General features: G+C 35.2%; 3 protein-coding genes across 13 annotated transcripts; 1 reads left to right on the forward strand and 2 right to left on the reverse strand.

Annotated features, from left to right (window-relative positions):
* Positions 1–98: 98 nt before the first annotated feature.
* Positions 99–5,769, forward strand: LOC105325570 (uncharacterized). The gene is made up of 13 exons (XM_011425187.4): positions 99–283; positions 367–490; positions 673–771; positions 912–977; positions 1,073–1,138; positions 1,387–1,478; positions 2,321–2,418; positions 2,628–2,818; positions 3,735–3,809; positions 3,940–4,059; positions 4,916–5,047; positions 5,140–5,270; positions 5,483–5,769. The coding sequence occupies exons 1-13, from the start codon at positions 183–185 to the stop codon at positions 5,589–5,591; spliced, it is 1,404 nt and encodes a 467-aa protein (XP_011423489.3). The 5' UTR covers positions 99–182; the 3' UTR covers positions 5,592–5,769.
* On the reverse strand, positions 5,767–6,882 carry LOC136269983 (puff II/9-2 protein-like). The gene has a single exon (XM_066066065.1). It carries the CDS (start codon positions 6,850–6,852, stop codon positions 5,845–5,847), a length of 1,008 nt encoding a protein of 335 aa, XP_065922137.1. The 5' UTR covers positions 6,853–6,882; the 3' UTR covers positions 5,767–5,844.
* Positions 6,883–10,225: 3,343 nt separating this feature from the next.
* On the reverse strand, positions 10,226–21,214 carry LOC105325571 (chondroitin sulfate N-acetylgalactosaminyltransferase 1). 11 transcript variants are annotated; one of them, XM_066066057.1, is made up of 6 exons: positions 21,072–21,214; positions 20,342–20,576; positions 18,762–19,461; positions 16,859–16,974; positions 15,964–16,038; positions 10,226–12,961 (listed from the first exon to the last, which is right to left on the reverse strand). In XM_066066057.1, the coding sequence occupies exon 6, from the start codon at positions 12,921–12,923 to the stop codon at positions 11,409–11,411; it is 1,515 nt and encodes a 504-aa protein (XP_065922129.1). In that variant the 5' UTR covers positions 12,924–12,961; positions 15,964–16,038; positions 16,859–16,974; positions 18,762–19,461; positions 20,342–20,576; positions 21,072–21,214; the 3' UTR covers positions 10,226–11,408. The 11 variants fall into 11 exon arrangements, with proteins under 11 accessions (XP_065922129.1, XP_065922126.1, XP_065922130.1 ...); XM_066066054.1 differs by lacking the exons at positions 15,964–16,038; positions 21,072–21,214 and adding an exon at positions 18,228–18,384 and having other exon boundaries at positions 20,342–20,359; XM_066066058.1 differs by lacking the exons at positions 15,964–16,038; positions 18,762–19,461 and having other exon boundaries at positions 20,410–20,576.
* Positions 21,215–21,282: the final 68 nt, after the last annotated feature.

Below are 21,282 nucleotides of genomic sequence, written 5' to 3' on the forward strand. Positions count from 1 at the left end.
CAATTAAATTCATCAAAAAAAGAAATATAAAATTTATTTCACTAAATTCTTCTTTGTCTAATTTACAATGCTTATAATTTATTTTTATAAAGTCGGGTTTGAAGTTTAGTTGAAAAATAAAATATAAAATGGGCGGAATTGTTTCAGCAGTCGAAAAATGATGTTTAACACATTTTGACATTATGACATCAGTTAAGCTTGAGGGAAAATTCACCACCCTTGCACAGGTTGAAGGACTGCCAGATGTTTTCACATCGACAAATTTTACTCTCCTGAAATCAAGGTATACGACGTACATAGTTTATGAAATTACTTTCACTTTCTCTTTCACCCTTTTACTAATCATCATTATGAATTAACTTCCAGGTGGGTCTCCGATGATGAAGTGTCAGTTTGTCAGTGGTGTAAAAATAAATTCAATCAACTCAGAAGGAAACATCACTGCAGACAGTGTGGTAATGTGTTCTGTAGCAAGTGCTGCAATGAAAAGGTAAGTTTTCTGTAAGAATTGTAAAGAATTAGTAAAAAGTGCAATATGCTTTAACTCTTGTTATGTACCGAGTAATGTAATATTAATTAAGTTGCATGCAGCATGTGTCACAAAGCAGAATTTTAAAAATGTATATTGCATACCTATATGTACTATAAAAATATATTGATTGTTTGTTGCAGATGCCCCTTCCACAGCTTGGTTTAGAGGACCCAGAGAGGGTGTGTGAATATTGTCGTCCAGTAACAGAGTTCATTACAAAATCATGGTCCCCTCATCAGGTACGTTTACAGGTACCGTACCTCTGGATGATCAGTAATTTACAGTTAATCGATATACCAAAAATTTAAACATCATATTGTAGAATATTACTATTTCTGAATATACCGGTAACTTGCCAGTTATAAATTAATCTTTGCAGAATTTCAAATCAGAGGCTGCAGTCAATCTTGTGAATCAGTGTGGAGAAATCTCAGGACTCTGCAAGGTATGCTAACATAGATGCTTAAGCTATATCAATCTTGAAAAAATCAGAATACTGCTTAGATTGATCAGGATTTTTTACAAGGTGATATGTTTTAGGTTGTTGAGCTTGGTGGAGTTCAAACATTGATATCTCTGGCAAAGAATGAGAGCCCTGTGATTCAGGTAATTAATGGATTACAGTGCAAAACACTGTGTCAGTATGATTTATGTTAGAACCGGGTAATACACAATTGTATACAAGTACTTGTTTACGTCTTTATTAAATTGTGAATTTTAAGACTCGAAATGCATGATAACAATTCTAGAACACTCAGTATTTACTGTGTTTTGTAAAGATGTACTAATAATGCCCATACTGTATCAACAATTTTGTATCATTAGCAATGTTGCTTGTACCGTAATTGTTCTAGGGTAAGGTGATTTCTGGCCTGCAGATTCTGTCCACACATCAACCGCTGCACCGCTACCTGGCAGAGGCAGGCGCCATCAAGGCCATCTGTAGGTGAGACCGCCACTAGTCATCTAGTAACAGGCCCTGTCAGAATTATTCAGTTTAATTTAGGGTAGGCAGGGCTAACAATGTCATTATCATCAGTGGTTACAACTAGGGTTGTGGTAGCAATATGAATTCAAAGTTCATTTGAAATTACAAGGAGTATGATTAAAAAAAGGCTAATAAAAATTTAGGTTTCTATCAGGTTTCAAATTTAGTGTTCAATTTAAACACCGAATTACCGGTAGTGATTTAGAAAAACTTATTCAGCAACCTAATTAATTAAGATAATATGAAGAAAAAAGTTTAATACCGGTAAATCATTAAGGTCAGACGACACGTTCCTCGAGAATCTTTTTTGGATCTCCTCGTAATAAAGAGTTCCAATAAAAAATATTAATTTTATGATTATTTTAAAAATGATTAAAATCTAATTGGATGTGGTTATGTGTCTAGATGGCCGAATGGTTAGAACCGTGGCCGCTCACTGCCAGAAGCATACTATAGGTTCTAGAGGTCGTGAGTTCAAAGCCCCGCCCCGGCCGAGATAGAGTACCAATATAGTGAATTTTACTGTGCTGTATATGTATTTATTTTTATATCAGCAATTCAAGTGTATTTTCAAGAAGATTATATAGGAAATTGCATACTCTAGTATTTTGCAGAAATGCCTGGTAAGGTACCGTAATTTTTTGCAAGAAAGCTTGTCAAAATAGTAGTAAACCATCAACAAATTCCTGGAAAAAGTTATATAAAATTGAGGAATGTGTCGTCTGACCTTATATGATAAAAATATTGAAATATCAAATTGAAGAGGTCTGACAGAGTAAATTTTTAGTCCTGCATTGCAGCATCTTGACCAAGGCAAATATGTCCTATGAACAAACACTGGTGGAAGGCATAAGCACTTTGAAAATATTTTGTCGACTCCCAGAATTAAAGAGTAAAGGTATAATAAATGTAACTTCTCTGATTTTTGTTATAAAAAAGTAATCATCGAATCTCTATTAATATTTTGATCTTGAAAAGCTTTCTCATCTTTGCAATAAACAACTTTTGTTGAATTATACATTGATGCTCCCTTAGATAAACATGAATAATCTTTACAAGACTTTAACATTCCCTGATTTGTAATCAGTTATTCTGCTTCCTGTGTAGCTTTGGAGGATGGTGCTCTCGAACCTGTTTTGCGGTTGAGCTGTACATCCCATTGTAATGCAGTGTCTCTCGTAGCAGTGAGTACGCTCAGCCTGATTGCCGAGGAGATGAGTACTCACACCAAGATCCTAGAGAGTCCACTCAGTGTCCTAACCTCGGTCTGCTCACTGGCAAGCTCAGAGGACGAGCAGGTAAAGGGCAATGCAGACTGTATACTATTGAAGTTATAACATTCGATGTTAGATGTTTTGTTATACCTTTGTGCATACAGAATGGTTCATTAAAGTTTTCTGTTTTTTCCAGCGATTACAGACTAGTGTTAAATAAAGGTGATGTGTTGTGTTGTAAATGTAGTGGTTCTATCTTTTTTTAGATCTTTTGGTTTTGTTTCAACTTCGTTTTGCTTTATTCTTGGTTTTAATTTTATCTGCCTTTTTCTAATATTTCATTCTGAATGTTAATGAACACCTCTAACTGATTTCTGTTTTTATACACCTGTATTTCTCTAAAACTCTTTGTTATGTATTTGTGCACATATCCGACAACAAATGCTATGTGAGAGGTTCTAATTCATGTACTTACCTGTGCCACCTAATTTACTTTCTGACTTAATTTAATCAAGAATCGGAAAAGTACAATTATCCAGAAGTGAAGTAAAATCTTAATTTGGTTCTAAATATGTAACTCTCGTTTGAAAGGACAATTGCTATAGAAAGTGAAGTCTAATAAGAGTTTTAAGAATTATTTAAAAATAGTACAGTAATAACAAATTGACTTTAAAAAATATTTTTATGAATTTGCATTAGATAAAAGGTTTCAAATAGCTTTTTACGTGTATCGATCATGCATATGAAAGTATAAGACTTCTAATTGTGTAGCAATGATGTATTCAGGGCTAAACAATAATGTTTTTCCAATTTTCCAGTTGATTGCGTGCAGACAAGTCAATCTTCACAAACACTTATTTTATGGAAAAGTTGCTGTTTATTATTACACTATAATTATAGGATGTGCAGAATATCTTCATAGAATGAATTATTGGTATATAGTATATACAATTGTATATATTTAGTAAAACTCCATTAAACAATTTAATTTTTTTAACAGATGCAAGAAGTCTCCTTAAAAACCCTGTGTTTCCTGTCTCTGGGCTCAAACTGGCAGAAGCACAGGATTATACAGGTACGTCACAAAATTCTCCAAAACCAATGGATATTAAGTATGATACACAATGTACAAAGTTAGAACAATTAGATACACTACATAAATAAGTATATTGAGATTGACTTCACACTATATAAATTAATTGCAGGAAGATTTCACGGCTGGTCGATCACTTCAGAGAGCCATCAGAGGAAGCCCTCGTAACCAGCAGGTGCTCTGTAATGCAGCCTGTCTCATCGCTAACCTGGCAACCAGCAACGAGGACCAGGTCAAAACAGCAATTTATTTGAGAAATGAACTCAATATCTACCCAAGTTATACGAGTATAACCTGGGTTGGGGCAGTTTACGCTTTATAATCCGCGAAACGGATTATAAAAAAGCGTAAATTGATCCAACCTAGGTTATACGAGCATAACTTGGGTAGACATTAAGTTCATTCCTTATAATTTAATTTTCTGTAGTTAACTGTACAAATTGAGAGCGTTTACTTCTTAAAATGATATTAATCTGTTCAAAAAATCAAAAGTAATGTCAAGCAGATTGGTAAGTTTTTGACGTTGGTGCATTGTGACTTGCAAACCAGGTTATCCAAATTGTCAAAAATTTTCTGTCCAATCAAATGCCGCGTTTCAACCAGAATTAAATTATTTTAATCTAATCACATTTATATAAATTACATGTTATTTGTGCTTGCTTGTAATCATAAAAATATGTCCAAACTGAAATCTGTTTCAGTAATTATCTTTATTTTCCATTGCGAATCACTTTGATTCTGAATTTTAAAACCTATAATTTGACACCGTTATAAAATCTTTCTAAAAAATATACATGTCAAAACAATTACTGTGTACAGGGTTATTTTCACCCCTGTGTAATTTTCCCTTTCTACATTTGCAAACAGTTTTACCCCATCACCCAGACACAGTTGTGTTTAAGTTCACCCAATCTTAAATTCACCTGCTGACGAGAGCAAAAGGGTTGAAAATAAAACGGGGGCAAATATTTCCCTGTATACAGTATTTTAAAGAAAAGTTTTATGGTAGTGTTATTCCCTCTGGTTAGTGTTTTGTCCCAGTGTAATTGTATTTACCTGACAGATATTTCTATAACTTTCTTTATCAGGGAGGACTGCAGGACTTGTTGGATGGGCTGGGGGAGGTGCTGAGGAAGGACAACAACAACCTTGACCTTCACTGTCATGTCGCCAGAGGTCTGGCCAACTTTGCCAGATTCCAACAAAATGCCAGCAAAATAGTAACTTAAGTTCCGACTTAACTTTATTCAGTTTTTGCGTTCAAAGTTTACCAAGCAGTCATGAAAAAATATCATTACTTATTTGTTTTCAGAAAAGCCTGTTGCCGTTGGTGATATTCAAATGTCTTAAATCAAACAGCAGCCATGTCAAGATGCATGCAATGAGAGCCATCTTTAACTTGATGTCTATCAATCCGTCGGATACATGCAGCGAACTACTCAGGTATGTATCTGACTAGTAATTAACCTAGCTTAAACTCTCCATGTTGTGGACCTTAGGCATTTCTGTTGTGTTGTATATTTACATTATAAATTAACCAAGTTTTGTATATACATGTATTAGGTATATAATGAATTTATTCAGGGACGTATATGTTAGTATATACGTCCCTAATTCATTTAAAGGGATTAAAAACCACTATATTTTGATTACAGAGATGGGGCGGGGGAACTGCTGGAGGGACTGTCCCGACTGAAGGGGCTGACCACTGCCATACAGGATGCTCTACTGGCCCAAGCGCCAGACCTAGTCAAGCCAATGTAACCAGCCTCCATGTCAATAATCCCCTCCTGTATACATAGCTTAATATTGTTATTTTAGAAACCTTTTATAATGGGAAAATTTTTTTAATTCTGGTGCATACTCTTTTAATTCTTGCAATGTATTATGAACCTTTGTTTTTGCATTAAAATGTGATTTCATAAAGTGACAAAAACAATTATACTATAGTCTTTTGATTTAAATAGTGCTTTTATATTTTATAAATAAATATCATCAAATATAAGTTTAAATAAGTTCAGATACTGAAAAATGAATTTGAAGTTAACTGTGCCTCTGAGCTTTCTTGTGACACCACATCCGACAATTGTAGGCCAATCTCCCGCTCCAAGTCATCATCAACGTAAGCAGCGACTTCCGGGTCAGAGGTCAAGGAAAAGTCAGGTGATAATGCCCTTAGTCTGTCTGTTAGAATTTCAATCAATTTATTGCGACGAAACAAAGTCATTTCTAACTTCATTATTCTTGTTTCAAATATCAGGTGCTCTGGTAGCGTGTCAGTTGTAGGGTAACCTTCGTTGATCTCTGGTGGGGCCGCCATAATCTGTGGCGTGCGTGATGGGGGAGATTTCTTTGAGACACTAGCAAGCAGACTGTCTCTTTCCTCTTTTATTTCATGAAAACGTAACCAGGCCATTCGTAATCTGTTTTGGTTCAGTTCATCCCTCTTGATCAACAGGAGCTGCAATTGTTGCTTTTCCTTGGTGAGCTCCTCTTGCTGCTTTTCACACTTGGTTTTACCATCATCCATTGCCATTAATTGTGACTTTAAGTTGTTAATTTTGTCTTTCTGTGTTTTTAGCTCACTCTGAAGGTCCGCCTTTTCTTCTTTATGTTTCTCTATAACCACCTTCATGTCCGTTATCCTGTCATTTACAGCTCGCAGTATTTCTTTGGAAGTGTTGTACTGGACAGAGAGGTTCTTGTAGTTTCCCTCAGCCATGATCAGTTGTTTTTCCGCCTCGCGGTTCAAAGTATCCAGCCTTTTGTTTTCCTCTTTTAAGACCATGTTCTCTCTCTGAAGGTCTGCACTGTTGTCTTTTACCAGATCCATTAACTGGCGTTCTCTTTCACTTGACATCATCAGGCGGCCTAGCTTTTTTTCAAAATCCTCCATCATCAACTTAAAGAGTTCCGTTTCTTTTCGTGCTTTCTCACCGTCGACAGAATCCCATCCCCGCACGTCCCCTTCATCTTGTCCACCCCGAAAGCAAAGAACCCCTCTTGACTTTTTTCGAGACATCATTAAAGTATAGTGGCCTTCTGAGCTACGTCATAAACAAACGTCTGACGCTATTCACGCGATATTACGTCATGTCCGTGCCCGATCGAATATTGAACCATAGCCGAAAGATTTACGAAATTTAACATTTATCTAAAAATTGATTAACAGAAATCTGCTAAAAACTATGAAAATTAATTTGATAATGAACTTACATACTTACGTATTAGTAACCGAGTGTTAAAGGACATGGAAATGTTGAAGGCTTTCTTTTTCTTTTAGAGGCTACTTTTTATACAAGGGGAACTTTTTCCTGTCACAGCTTTCCAAAATTACATTTATAAGTTTTATTAATTTGTCAATCATGAAATTTTATATCCAAATAATTAAGTAGGCTATATATAGGCGTACATGTTGGTCTTCATATTTTTTTTTCTTTCAAGATTGTAACATCGATTGCTTGCAATATCTATAATATAGATATTTTCTGATTAATCACATCATTGAAACTCCTTAAAATTATCCAAAACATATTGGTTGACATGTCTTTAGTGCACCAAGGGCAATAATCTTAGTATCTTCCAAAGGGAAATAAATGTACTTGTACTCAAAAATTTAAATCTCTACGCTACTCGCTTTAATAAGTGTTATTTGCACTGTATGAAAGTAAGTTATGCCTCTTTAAATATAACAGTTTTAATATATTTTGTCCGTAAGTGAGGCCTATTTCAGGGATCGACTTTGTCTTATAAATACCGATAACCGAAGAAACTACCGGGATGTCTCATGCATGTCATTTTAAATTCCCACTCATGTTGACCAAAAGTTTGTTTTAAAAAAAAATGTAATTTATGAAATAAGGCGATTGACTGATGCTGTGGGCCAAATAGCTTTCATTTTTCGAAACATTTTCTTGGAAATCTTTATTCATTTATCGAATGTCAGAGAAATCTGTTCCTTAATAAAATTGCACGAAGTTGATTTTTTTAATTCTTATGAATCAATTTTGCAAAATTACCTATGAAACATATTTTTTCAAAAAATGAATTCATTTAAGGAATAAATTCAATATTTATTTGTTTTATACGACAACCCAACTCATGAAGGTTTCCAAATGCATGGTCCCACATTTGACACATGCATGCATGTTGGCTTCCCCCCCCCCCCTCCCTTTTCACAACTAAACTGTAACATTTTGTACTGCTACTATTCTTGCGTTCAATGCGTGCCTGGTGTACTCTACAAGTTGAAATTTTCAAATAAATTCTAAATTGTTCATGCAGTGCTATGGGTCGGGCAGTTTACGCTTTATTAACTGTGAAGTGCACCATTTTTTCTAAAAAGAAAAATTAATAACAAGGAAAGACATATATGATTTATAACTGATTTAATCAGCCATGCAGTTTGTATATAAAACAGTGTATTTTTAACCATCTAATATTGGGTAATATGTTTCTATTCATTGCGTGAGAAAGTCAAAATGAAACGTGATTAATCGCTCTAGAACGTTTCCCAAATTTATCTACATGTGCAGATTTCAAAAAAGTAGACAATGATCCATAATAAGATAGCTCCTTTGTAATATCGTGTTGCTGCACGTCCAGATTACCTACATTTTAGTTGCTCATCGTATGCTCGCCGAAAATTACACCACACCAATTTTTTTTTTTTTTTTTTTTTTTTGGGGGGGGGGGTCTCACTCGATCAGTTACCACTGTAAATGTTTCAATAACGATTATAAGAAACATTCATGTACTCAATTGAACTATTTCTTGTTTGGAATCTACCACGAGTATTATTATGCAAATATTTTATACAGTTTTAATACGCAAGTGAAGGATAGCTAATGCATGATTTCCAGAACTTTTCCTTGACTTCATATTTTAATTCGCCTTATATAATAATTACTTCTAAATACATGCGATAACGATTTTTAAGGATTTTTTTACATCCTGTTTGTGAACATTGCTACGCTTTCCCCAATGACCAAGGAGAATTATTTTAAATATTCTACAGTTCCATTTATTTGATTAGATTTTGATGGGGTTATTTACAAGAGCGTATTGTATAATTTTTCAAAATCTAAAAAGTCGACCTTGCGCAGTCCAGGCCCCGGGGCCATAAAACTTAGATGAGCTCACTTTTGATCTCAGTCTCACTTTTCCACTATATGTTCCTTTTGTAAAAGTGAGACTGAGATCAAAAGTGAGCTCATCTAACTTTTATGGCCCCAGGGCCAGATACAGCCAACTAGAACCGAATGAGAGACCACAAAAAGGAACTTATGTACTAAGTAAGTATATACTTAGTATATGTATATAGAAGAAATATATAAAAAGATGTTTCTCTATATTTCAGGTGGTTCATGGTACTACGGCGGTAGCGAGCATTGCAGAAAAAAACCGCAACATATTTAAACGAACGTCTCTAAAATTAGAAATATCTCTTCAAAAACTCAGAGAAAAAGTTAAATACATTGTATATACTAGTTAATAAAGATTTCATTTGCTAGTGGTCAAAATTATTTTCCCTTATACATTGTTGTACAAATGATTTACTCAAAATGATAGATGGTGTCTCCTTAATGATCTCCGATCCTCAGCAATGTTCGATAACTCTAAATTATCCGTACATTTTTTTTATTCGTACCATAAATCTGTCTTTTATATAGACAAGTTTAATTAGTTTTATAGTGTTAATATTACACAGCGTTATCAACGAACTTCTTGGCTTAGTGGCTCCTACTACAAAATCTTTAAGTGGTTCGAGTCACCGATGCACCAGTACAACCAACGTTGATCTCAACTTGTATATTTATTCCATTATAACCACTGCGACCAAAGTTGCAATAACTTCGTAAAATGCATGAATACCATCAAAAAAATTCTTTTTATTTCATTTATTTCATTTATAAAGTTTATAGGATCGGAGAATCTTAATTGATAAAAGTTCCGGACATTTACACCAGATAAGGCTGTCATTTTGAATTGCTTATTACTGGTACTTACATAATATATATTTATTGAAGAATATCTTAACTTTTAGTGAGGAAAATACATTGGCTTCTTGATATCTCTAATTTGTATATACATGTATATCTTAGCTGCTATTTTTTATATATACTGGATACTTTACACTCACTGATCCATATGGAGTGAACACTGCAGTTTACTTTGTCTTGTTGCAGTTAAGACCTAATAAAATAGGTCATTTGAATGTTTTTTTAATGATTGAAAGAGTTTTTTACAGAATTTTAATTTGTTTCCGTGCATAGCAGTAAATAGCATCAGTTTGATCTTAATATAACCATCTCAGAGTTCATAGGAAACCTAAGTATAGACATTATTAGTTGCATCCACTGATATAGCACAAATAAAACAATGAGCAAAACAAAGTAGACACTTAGAGGTACGTTTTTAATTATTTTTCAATATTATTCACACAGAAAAAAACGTGCTGCCAGACATACTCGTACGTGCTTTCAATGTTTCTGAACACATAATCAGTACATAAAGATCATGACATACAGAGCTAAAGTGTAAAAAGACATGTATACATCAAATTTAGTTCAACAACAGTGAAAAGTATAAGAATACCAACAGCAACCAAAAAAACCCATTTAGACTAACAGTTGTAAATTCAAATGTATCCATTAAAGGTTTCACCTTTGTAACTCATGACCAGTATATAAATATAGCAAACACAGTACATATTGTAGTAGAAACCATACTGGTATCCAGACTGACCTTGGGTTTCTGACATTATTAGTGATTCCTTGCTGATTTTAATATTGAATAAATATTACAAATTTAAAAAAAAAAATCATTCAGGAATTCAAGAAACATATAAACACAGACCAAAACGTTCATTACACACTGCATTAATGCTGGCATTTTGGCAGTGTCCAGTTAAAACAATCAAATAAATTGTAAAAAACATCACACATATAGAAAGTTTGGCAAACATCACAAATTCATGTAGAAATACATGTACAACCTATTGAATCTTGATTGCTGTCCACGAGGTATACTACAGATATGTCGACACGTACTCCGAGAACACACTGTGAATATGGATCTGAATTTGTTCTTAGAAAGTTTGATATCAAGTAATCAATAAAAAAGACACCACAAAGTTAAACAACAAGGCCATTCAAAAGTATAGCTGCCCTAAGACTTCAAAAATACATGACTGTAGCCAGTGCAGTCCTATTGTGAAGATGCTGGGGTATTCTTATAATCAGCTTTTTCCAAGCCTTTTGTATGTTGTACTCAAAATATACAAAGAACATGAATCCTTGTACACATGCTGTGCTACACCTTATATGTAGCTTCATAAAACCCAATTAAAATCATAAAACCCCGTCAATTATGCTTTGAAAAAGAGAGAACATGAATGACCCAAAATGACATTTTTCAGTTTAGGTTCTACCTGTATTATCTGTGAATTCACAAAAGCATGCAGGTTATGACCTAAATACTTTTCATATTTCTGACCAATTAAAATTTTTTTGTAAAAACTGCTTTTGATTATCAAAAAATGTCCTATTAATGACATAAAAACCATATGCATAAATAAGACTATTTCTTTGTTTGGAGTTTTAGGATGTCTATTTGGTCTTTGAAGGCAAGAATGCCCAGCTGTGCATGTGAGGCCTCACTGAGAGATTTGGAGCGTATACAGCCGCGGTACTGGTCCGGTGACAGATTGATGGGGCACTCCTTGTCGTGCCACAGGTGGAAGATCCCTGGGTCAGTGGCCCGAACCACAGTCATATTGCTACGGACGTACTTCTTATACAGAAACACATCCTCCCCACCCCACCCAACTATTCCCTCCCTGAACCCCTTCACAGCTTTAAAGTCTGAGAGGTACTGACATGTCATTCCGTATCCAAAATCTCTCCAGAATCCTGTTTTCTTAGAAATCACTAGCTGCCTCTTGATGGATGGGATGGTCCTATTTTCCATGGAATATACCAGTTTGGGATTAAACAAACTGAACAATATTGGGTAGTACACTTTTTTCTGTTTTTCAGCATTGAGACGACACCTCTCCAGGAATTCTGAGTTAAATATTACGTCCACATCACACATGAAGACTAAAGTGTCCTTGCCCTTCCAATACTCCATCCCGATCTGAAGGCCGCGCCCTCTGTTAAACTCCTCGTTCACATTAATGACCCTGATATATCTATACCCATGTGTATGAATGATGGTTTTTGTTATATTTTTGACCTCATCCAACCCTTCTAGACCAAAATAAACAATGCTTAAGTAAATTCGTTTGTCTATCATGATACAAACATCTGCAAAGTTCCTCATAAATACTTCAAAAGAATCTAATCTTCCTTTTAATGGCAGTATGATATTTATCCAGGTCTCTTTAGTCCTAACTGTCGTGTTGATGGCAGGTATAAGTGGACCGAAAGGTTTGAGGATGACCACCTTGGAGTATCTCCCCGATTCCTTTGCATTGAGATTTCTGAAATAAAGTTCATAGTGAGTCCCTGAGGATGGTTCTGTTCTGTAAATGCCTTCTATGAAATCACTCACAGTGAAATACTTAGATGCATTTTTCCTTTGTTCATTGAGAATATTGACACTGTATGTGATGACATCATTCAGGTCTCTGCGCCTCGCCCCGATTGGTTTCTCCACCACTCTTTTTCCTAGTCCAGGATTAACAGGGTACACCTTGTACAGAGTGAATCTGTTAAATGCAGTAAGTTCATACTCATTTTTCATCTCCACCCCATGTAAAATTTCAGAAACATGAACTTTATCATTGAGGTATTTCTGAATTTCACTGCCTTTACTCTCTGACGAGTTTGTAAGGTTTTCTCGTTGTACTCTCTGAGAATTCAAGAGCTCCTGTAGTTCCTCAATTTTTTTCTGCAACTCTTCTATCCTGGTCTGGTGCCTTTTCTCGGATTCTTCGATGGCCGCCTGGAATAACTCTCGAGTGTGTCGAGTTTGCTGGGGGACGGTGGTTGAGATGTTGTCCATCACCAGGCCCCACTTTGTGATGAACACCATGGTCAGTACGGAGAGCAGGAACAACAGAACCAGAACGCGCGGCACAGGCTTCCCCATCCTGCCACCCCCTCACGCATGTCACCAACACCCCTGTCCTGTAAAACGACAAAACAGAAATTAGCTCAGCCCTTGTACTTTAAATATCCAGTTACATTAATTCCTTCAAAGAAGAAATTTATGTCCAGGGTATTTTTCCAAACCAATTATGAAATTAGTTTTTAATGGGATTTATTCATGTTTCTATATTATTAGAGTGGAATTTCAATGTCAAAGTTCCTACGCTATGTCATATGCCCATTTTCCCAGGCTACCTTACTCTTGTTAAAAGTTATTACAGGGGTAATTTCATATTTTATATCCTTTGATATCTCCTTCAATTGCATATTTTATGAATAACAGTAATATTGGAATGGTGGTGAGAATCAGAGGGTTAATGTAGTGTAGTAATTGCTGTCAGTGTGAGAGGTTTGGGGAGCAGTGATTATTGTTATTCGTGATGACAATCAGCATGCCCAACACCTCAGACAATGTTAGGTAATGCAGTAATTATAGAGGCTCAGCAGATCAGACGATCAGTTGTCTATTTATTTTGGTTAATCTTGAATTCCATCTCTCCTTAATGGAATTATAGTGTAAAGAATGCTTAGTCTTCCAAGACATTCAGTGCCTTCCTGGTGTGTATTAAATCTCCAGAGAGAAATGCATGGGCTGTTCATTAGTTTAATTGACATTCTATTGGTATATAATGGACACACTGCTAAAATGCATGGAAAGCCTTGAATTAGTTTTATAAGGTTCTCAATATTTTACAATATATTCCTTATTAAAAAAGAAAAACCATCAGTTCACTGCCTAGATTGAGATATATTCATGTGTGTGTGTATTTCAGTCCAGTTTATAAATGCCTTAAAATTCTGATAAAACAACAGCATTGCACCTGTCAGTGCTATAGTTTTCTGATCATTTAATTCTAATAAATATATTAACCCAAACTTGATGTCAAGTGCTTCAAAAACCCCTAAATTGAACAAGCATGTTTTTAAGAATAATATTAATCTGCTACAACACAATTTATCAAAAGAGTTTAGCCGCTGGCTTCGTGTAACGTAGCTAATCTCATGTAGAAATGCCAATATGTTTAAATGGATAAAAGAGTTCCAAGTTTTCCTCTCATATGTACATTTATTTGCACCATAATGTGTCACGCATACATAAAAATTTACATTAATTTACTTTCATCCTGACGGGGATAAATCCCTTAGTTGTTTTTTTCTCCCTATTGATTGAAATCTACGTTGATCATCTGCAGGATGTCAAACGTATGTTTCCCAGATGTCCCTCTTTGTTCATACTAGCTAGAAGTTATTCTCTCTCTTTATTCAGAAACAAAGAGAAATTTGCAAACCTGGGCCACACATATAAAAAAACCCTCTGAAAATTAGGAATTAGCCTAAAACGCCGACCCAGGACCCTCCATCAGGTCTTGATAACAATTTGAAATGACAGAGCTTAAGCTGCTAACCCCCCTTCCCCCTCCCAACTCCTCCGAAAAAGTGGAGGGTCCAGAGTTTTTACACTTTACACCACGCCCTTAATTAGGAACTACTAGTAGCTACTGGACATGCCCCATGTGAGCTTGTCTACATGGTGGTCGTCATTTGTTGACATTTTACTGTAGCAACAGAAGCTTTTTTGCTGTAAAGTTTTCTGGAACAGAATCTAATGAGTGTCAGTTAATTTGTAACCAGCATGTCAATTCAAAATAAATCTTTCCTGTCTGACACAGTCAACAAATTCTCATTTAATGAAATTCCTTCCTGGCACAAGATAACAATCTGGGGAGCTACCCTGGCACCCGGCACTGTGAGCTCCCCAGCGTGATTCCACCCATCATGCAACACTATCATTACAGACATTCATTACAACAGTGAAAGTCTCAAGTGTTTTAAAACATGAAAGAACTTTCCCCAAAAAACAAAATCAAAACAACAAGCATTTATATTCTTTACTTGACAAAGCAGGGGCCTTATTCTTCAAACAGACATGTTCTCACTTTTTTTGATCTGAGTGATTTGAATGGGATATTTGTACTGTCGATCATACAACAGGTCGCACTATAGGGTCTTCCCAAGGAACACCAGAGGATCGACAAGTACCAGGATGTTTGGCCTTGAAGAGTGCTCCCAGATATCTCAGCATGATGAATGACCTCATCATCGTGCTAGATGACCTCATCAAAGGTAGCCGACAGTCGGATGACGTCTGCTTACAACTAACATAAACAACAGCATCAACTTCCTCTTCTAGTTACATCAAAGGATCCCCGCTTTGGAGAGGCTGACTCCAAGTTCACTGTGTCTGCTATATCAGAAGCGGGGGCACCCTCATTAAGCCTACAACTCCTACAGCCATTTCTTTTTTTTTTTTTTGGAGGATGGGGATTTTTACCACCTGTGTGTAATATACATGGACCTTTTCAACCTCATCTTGTGTTAGCTATGGGTCATTAATGTAAGAAGTTTTAAATTAAGAATGATTTAATGGTCTTTAAGTAAGTGGGCTCTAATCATGAATGATTTAATCAATGATTTTATTTGATCACTTCCTTCAATCTAACACTGCTGCATGGATATAAGTTTGTTGGATATAAGAATAATTACAAAAAAGAACCTTGACACCCAAGCAGGCAATGTTTAACAAATGTTCTTAATAAAATAGTTTGTAGATCTAGAAGGTTACAGATTTATCTTAGACATTAGAACAGATTTAAAGCAGATCATAGAGAGGGGATTATGCAATGCTACATCTCAATTACACTGCTATTCTCTTTACAGTTTTTACAAATGCAATTTAAAGGGTTTTTCCTTTGAAGATGACACAACATATCAGACTAAGTTATCTAAGATTCATCAGTCTCTGGAAGAGATACAATATATGTCACTGTTTACTTGTAAAGACTGTTGAATCAAAGGCAGAATTCTAACATTCCAGGGTACAACATAGATTATATAAATATCTCTGGTACATGAATTCTTACTTGTTGCAATGCAAGAATCTGACCCCAGAAGCATGCATCCCTTTGTACCAGGAATCTTACCAACACATGGAAACACAGGACCCGACCTCACACCCAACCCAGGTTTCGTTGGTGTCGACATTTTGCTGGCTACACCTATAATAACATATACTCCCCAATATCTGTAAACTGTACAGGTCTTGTTCATAGAATTCCTTTCTTAAACTCACCACAAAAACCCATCTGAGAACCCGCAACTGCTTTATTTCACAAATTATTTGTTGTTGATTGTTCAGATCGGGGAATTCAAGAGCTAGCTGATTGTTGATTGAGTTCCAGCCTAACTACCAGTACCAAACATTTAATAAGTGCAATTATCCACATGGAAAATCAAATGTCAATTTAGAATACACTACCATGCGTTTATAGTAAAAAGAAAAATAACGATCAAGATTAAAATGTTTATCCATGTGAAAATTTTAAATGTTAAACTTACGGTATTGTATATCGATAGAATTTTATTCAACAAGTAATGCAATTCTTGAGAGTAGACCTGCATTTCAAATAATTACTGCTTTTAATTTCTGCCATAATAAATTATGAATATCTGGTATTAAATGTAAAAGCGATCCATCTGAACTCATGCATTATTTGTGAACTTGAGAAAATAAATAATTGTACCGGTAAAAAGTAATACAGAGTGTTGCCCTATATAACATCTCATGTATACTGGTTTTAAATATACCATATTGGCAATTTACAGTTTTAAATGATATACTAATGAGAGAGAGAGAGAGAGAGAGAGAGAGAGAGAGAGAGAGAGAGAGAGAGAGAGAGAGAGAGAGAGAGAGAGAGAGAAACTGTTATAAAGATATAGTAAATAGTAAATAAATAAATACCAGTATTCTGACAGAAAATTTCAATAGTTACTCAGAATAAACAGTGCCTATTTGAGTAGTTGTACCGTCTGACTTACCGTACTTTGACGTCTTTTATCACTCCACCAACGTGCTCTCTCTGTTATCCACCTACACTGTATCAGGAGATCAGCCAAGCCCACACAATCAACCAATCAGTACGCTCCATTCCCTGCTAATGTTTAATATCATAAAGTGTAACTAGAAATTCTCCCAGGTTTTAACTATACTGACCTATTACAAGTTACTTCAAGAGTAAACTGTCTCTTTAATAGTAAACTGAGTGTATTTAAATAACCTCAAAGTTCAAAGGGTTACAGACAAAGAGAGTTGGCTAATCTTCTATTGAAAAAAGTTAAACATATTAATTATGTTTTTTGAAATTGAAAAAAGTTATTGTTAACATTTAATATGTTATTAAGTACAAATCTGTAAGTTGTCTCTTCACCAATAATCTTAAAATCATGATTAAATGCCAGTTTTTGTCTAAATAATTGTGACTATATATACACATAATGATCAGAGGAAAACAGCCGGTATCAAGCATTGACAACTTTTCTATCTATATTAATCTTTCCCATGAATATTCTGTAATGATATGAATTTTAACTGTTTTTTTTAATTACCTGGAGTGTTTCTACTCCCCAATTTAATTAGATTGTAAATTCAAAAACATAAACAAAACTTTATTTGCACATGCTCTTGTCTTTTAATAAAAAAACAAACACCCAAGAATTTCTCAGGTTGACACATTCAATATGTAACCCAACCCTCAGCAATATGTAATAAAAGGTTCCGGTGCAAGTGAAACACAGCACTTGACCTCGCCTTAGAAATAGGAGGTCCTACACAGAGCCTCAAGATTGCCTCCAGTGAGAGGGGCCAACACCCTCACGAGTTTAATTGAATCAACAAATATTTAACAATATAACTGATGAATGCATTGGAGTTACTGCTGTGTTAAATACAGTAACTTACCAAGAAACTCCAGTATTATGAGTTTCATTAGGCGATAAATTTAATTTTTTTCCACTTTGAAGATATTAAATTTGATGCACTCTTGGCCCAGAGTAACCTTTCCATCAACGGTGGCGAAATATCAAATCATCTTAATAAATCCGGCGGGTTTTCTATACGGGTGATAAAATTTAATGGGCAGACAATGGCTGTAGCTTCTTAAATACAGATTATCTCGATGATGATCAGACTCCATTTACTGTTTCATATTTCCACCCTCCAGCCTACCGCCTCTCTTTTTACATATAAATACTTTTTTTCTGATATAGCAGTAACAAAAAGCTTTTAATGGTCACTCGAGTATCATAGACATTGGCCTCTAATTACAAATTAGCTCTCAACCTAGGAACTGGACCTTCCCTTTATTGTTCACCTTCATACGAGAGAGCAGAATAGGGGGGATTTAGTCACCATCAAGAAGGCGATAAACTCTCCTCCATCAGGCACAGGTGCAGGGGGCTAGCACACTGGATTCCTGTCGGATTCCAATAAAGCCATTTCATAGTCCATTGTTACCTATTGTTCCTGGGACAGGGGAGAGTTATACATCACTGCAGGGTGACAACCCCTTTAAAAAGAAGGTAGAGGAACTAAATTGATTTTTGCAAGACTTCCCAAGTTTAGCGGTATGGGGCAATAATAATTGATTAGGGCCCTAACACTTACACACTCAGGTGAATTATACAGCGTACACTTTGTGAACTTTGCTGCATTATTCTTGAAACAAAACATGAATGAACAATCAAGGTTTTGAATTTGTTCAGATTACTATATATCCTATTTACATGTACCATTATTTTAGATTGGGAGTGTAATTCTCTGTAGTAAAGAGAACTGAGTATAATTTTGAGTGTTTTAAACCCCCCAAGTCATTTATATGTAGGAAAGAAAAAAAAAGCCAATCTACGTAAAATCACCTGATTTTTAAAGCTAATCAAAACTTACCTTTAAAAGTCATTTATTTTTCATGAATGAAAAATCATCAGCTCACGTCATAAACTACACTCCCATAGTATTTACAAAAAAAGATCATTTAATGGGTCGGATAGAATTCTTCCAACCTTGTTATGAAAATAGCCTGAGACCACTTCACAAGTTGACCGTATGGAGCTGCAGAACACGTTGTCACAAGCCGCTTATCAAGCTTTGTCCGTGTTTACCAACACCAAATAAACTGGCCCAGACCTGACCCCTCCGCCTCTCCAGCCAGTCTGTCACTAGTTACCCTCCGCACAGCCGAACCAGGCATAGATTAGCAGTATTTCACCCCTATACTGAGAGATGCAGTTTCCTGAACTCAGATAAACCATCACCAGTCTGTTGGCAGTGTAGGCATGTCAATGTTTTTCCTCCAGAAAACTCTTTTAAAACAAAATTAATTTAGCATGCAGTCTACTGGCTTAGTACAGAGGATCTTGTATCTTGGCTGTTGGGAGATGCACTTTACAAAGCTTCTATTAATTCTTCTTAATGGCTTAACATCTACCATGCCATGTATCACAAGCTTATAATGTATAAAGAAATTAGCCTTGTTTAAATCCTGTTCTAAGTAGACATGCTTTCCTTTTTTATGATATCTGTTGGACAGCTGGTCTACTGGTAGGTCATTATTTGATGTAAGGGACTGGAGTTTGTTTCTCAAATGCTTTGAATTTAAAAGCAAAGAAGTTATTATAAGCATATTTCAATTTCATGCCCCCCCCCTTCACAAATGAAGTTTAGAATTTTAAAGATCAAAATAGCTTTCCAAATCACTATTATCTAAAGGAATGAATGATGTAAACTTCTGAACAGCACTGACCAAAAAGGTCATAAGTTAATCAGGTGAGTAAAGTGACCTCAAAACAAACTACAGGTAAAAGAGATAGGTGAACATTTATCCTATCTGTTTACATAAAGTAGTTTTCTGTGATTAAGAATCACAATGTTTAGTACCAGTTACCTTTTAGAAAGAGAATTACGGTAATAGATGTAGGGTACCTTATTTAATTCAATCTAAGTAGGTTCTGAGGACATATCAACAAAAAATTCAGCAACTCTGATATAAAAGCATTAAAAACAAAATTTAAATCACAATTTGAGGGCAAAGCATGACAAATGTCTGTTTGTTTTACCCCCCAGATTCTGACAAATGGACTTATGGCATTTATGACTTGAACAATGGCCTCCATTTAGCCATGCATACAATGTATTTTCCATCTTTACTCAATAAATAAGATGAGATGCTGCATGCTATTTGATGATTTCATTAAAACCTCCAAGATTACAACAGTTTGAGATAAACATATATTAACAATTCTGAGTTTAATGACACAGAACACATAAATCTGATAATTTCTGCTTTTCTATAAGTTATTTCTATGTGCTTTTTAAGGAAGATAGTAATATTCTTAACATTGTTAAGTCCCAAAAACATCAACAATTAAATCTTAAAACTATGCACCAACAAAACTTTTCTCATATTATTACAATAAAAATCATTGTATCTCAAAAATTGCACTTTACTGGTACTTGAAATTCCCTACCGTTGACAATAAAAGAAACTTTGATGATTTCCTGGGTGGTGTATACAGTTACAAGTTCTCAGACTCACCAGCGCTCCATGGGACTGTGGTTTGCCGTGGATTGCTGGAGGAGCTATTGACCTGTTTAGGTCGAGTGGGAATCTACCGCTGACTCCAGCATCAACTGTTGACCTAGAGTCACACCATGGACTGGCTGGCCAATCAGCAACATCTGTCATAACAGTCTGCATTCCGCCTGAAAGTACAGCACAAAATGTAAATAAACTTGCCATGTTTATAGATGTTATAGCAATTATCAGCCACAGCTTCATCAAAATCTGTCAAGTTTGGGATAATTTCAAAAACATCATCTGTCTATATTGTACAGAAAGATCTGCATCCCAGAATTTTTAATAAATATTACATCCAACAAATGTTTTTGTCACAAACATACTCATAGCTTAAGTACATTTAAAAAAGTTGTAAAACAAAGAAAATAAGTTTCCATTGCAATTTGCAGTCAGTTATTGCATATGTACACTTACGACCCATACTAAAAATATTATGAATTACCAGTAACACTAATTTCTGTCATACTCATACCTAGTTAACAAAATTACCAGCAAAACTAATTTTCATCAACCTAACACCATGGTAAACAAGTTAAAACTATGTAATTCCAAAGTAGAAATGTATTTCATTCGCCTTTCCGAATATTTCTTTCCATACACATTTCAAAAAGTTTAGTTACATGTATATAGCTGTACTCCTTAGGATCATTCTAAATGCTTCTATCATATCCAAAAAGGAGCCTGGTGACCATACTACTTCTGCTCACAACTGACCCACAAAATACTACATTCACTGCTCATGGTCATGGGTTCATGGCACCAACTGCAGAAGGAAAGGAGGAATGAGCATATTATAAATACACTGAAAACTAGTAGACTAATTGTTCTCAA

Source organism: Magallana gigas, chromosome 7 (assembly GCF_963853765.1).
Source record: "Magallana gigas chromosome 7, xbMagGiga1.1, whole genome shotgun sequence".
Classification (NCBI taxonomy): Eukaryota; Metazoa; Mollusca; class Bivalvia; order Ostreida; family Ostreidae; genus Magallana; species Magallana gigas.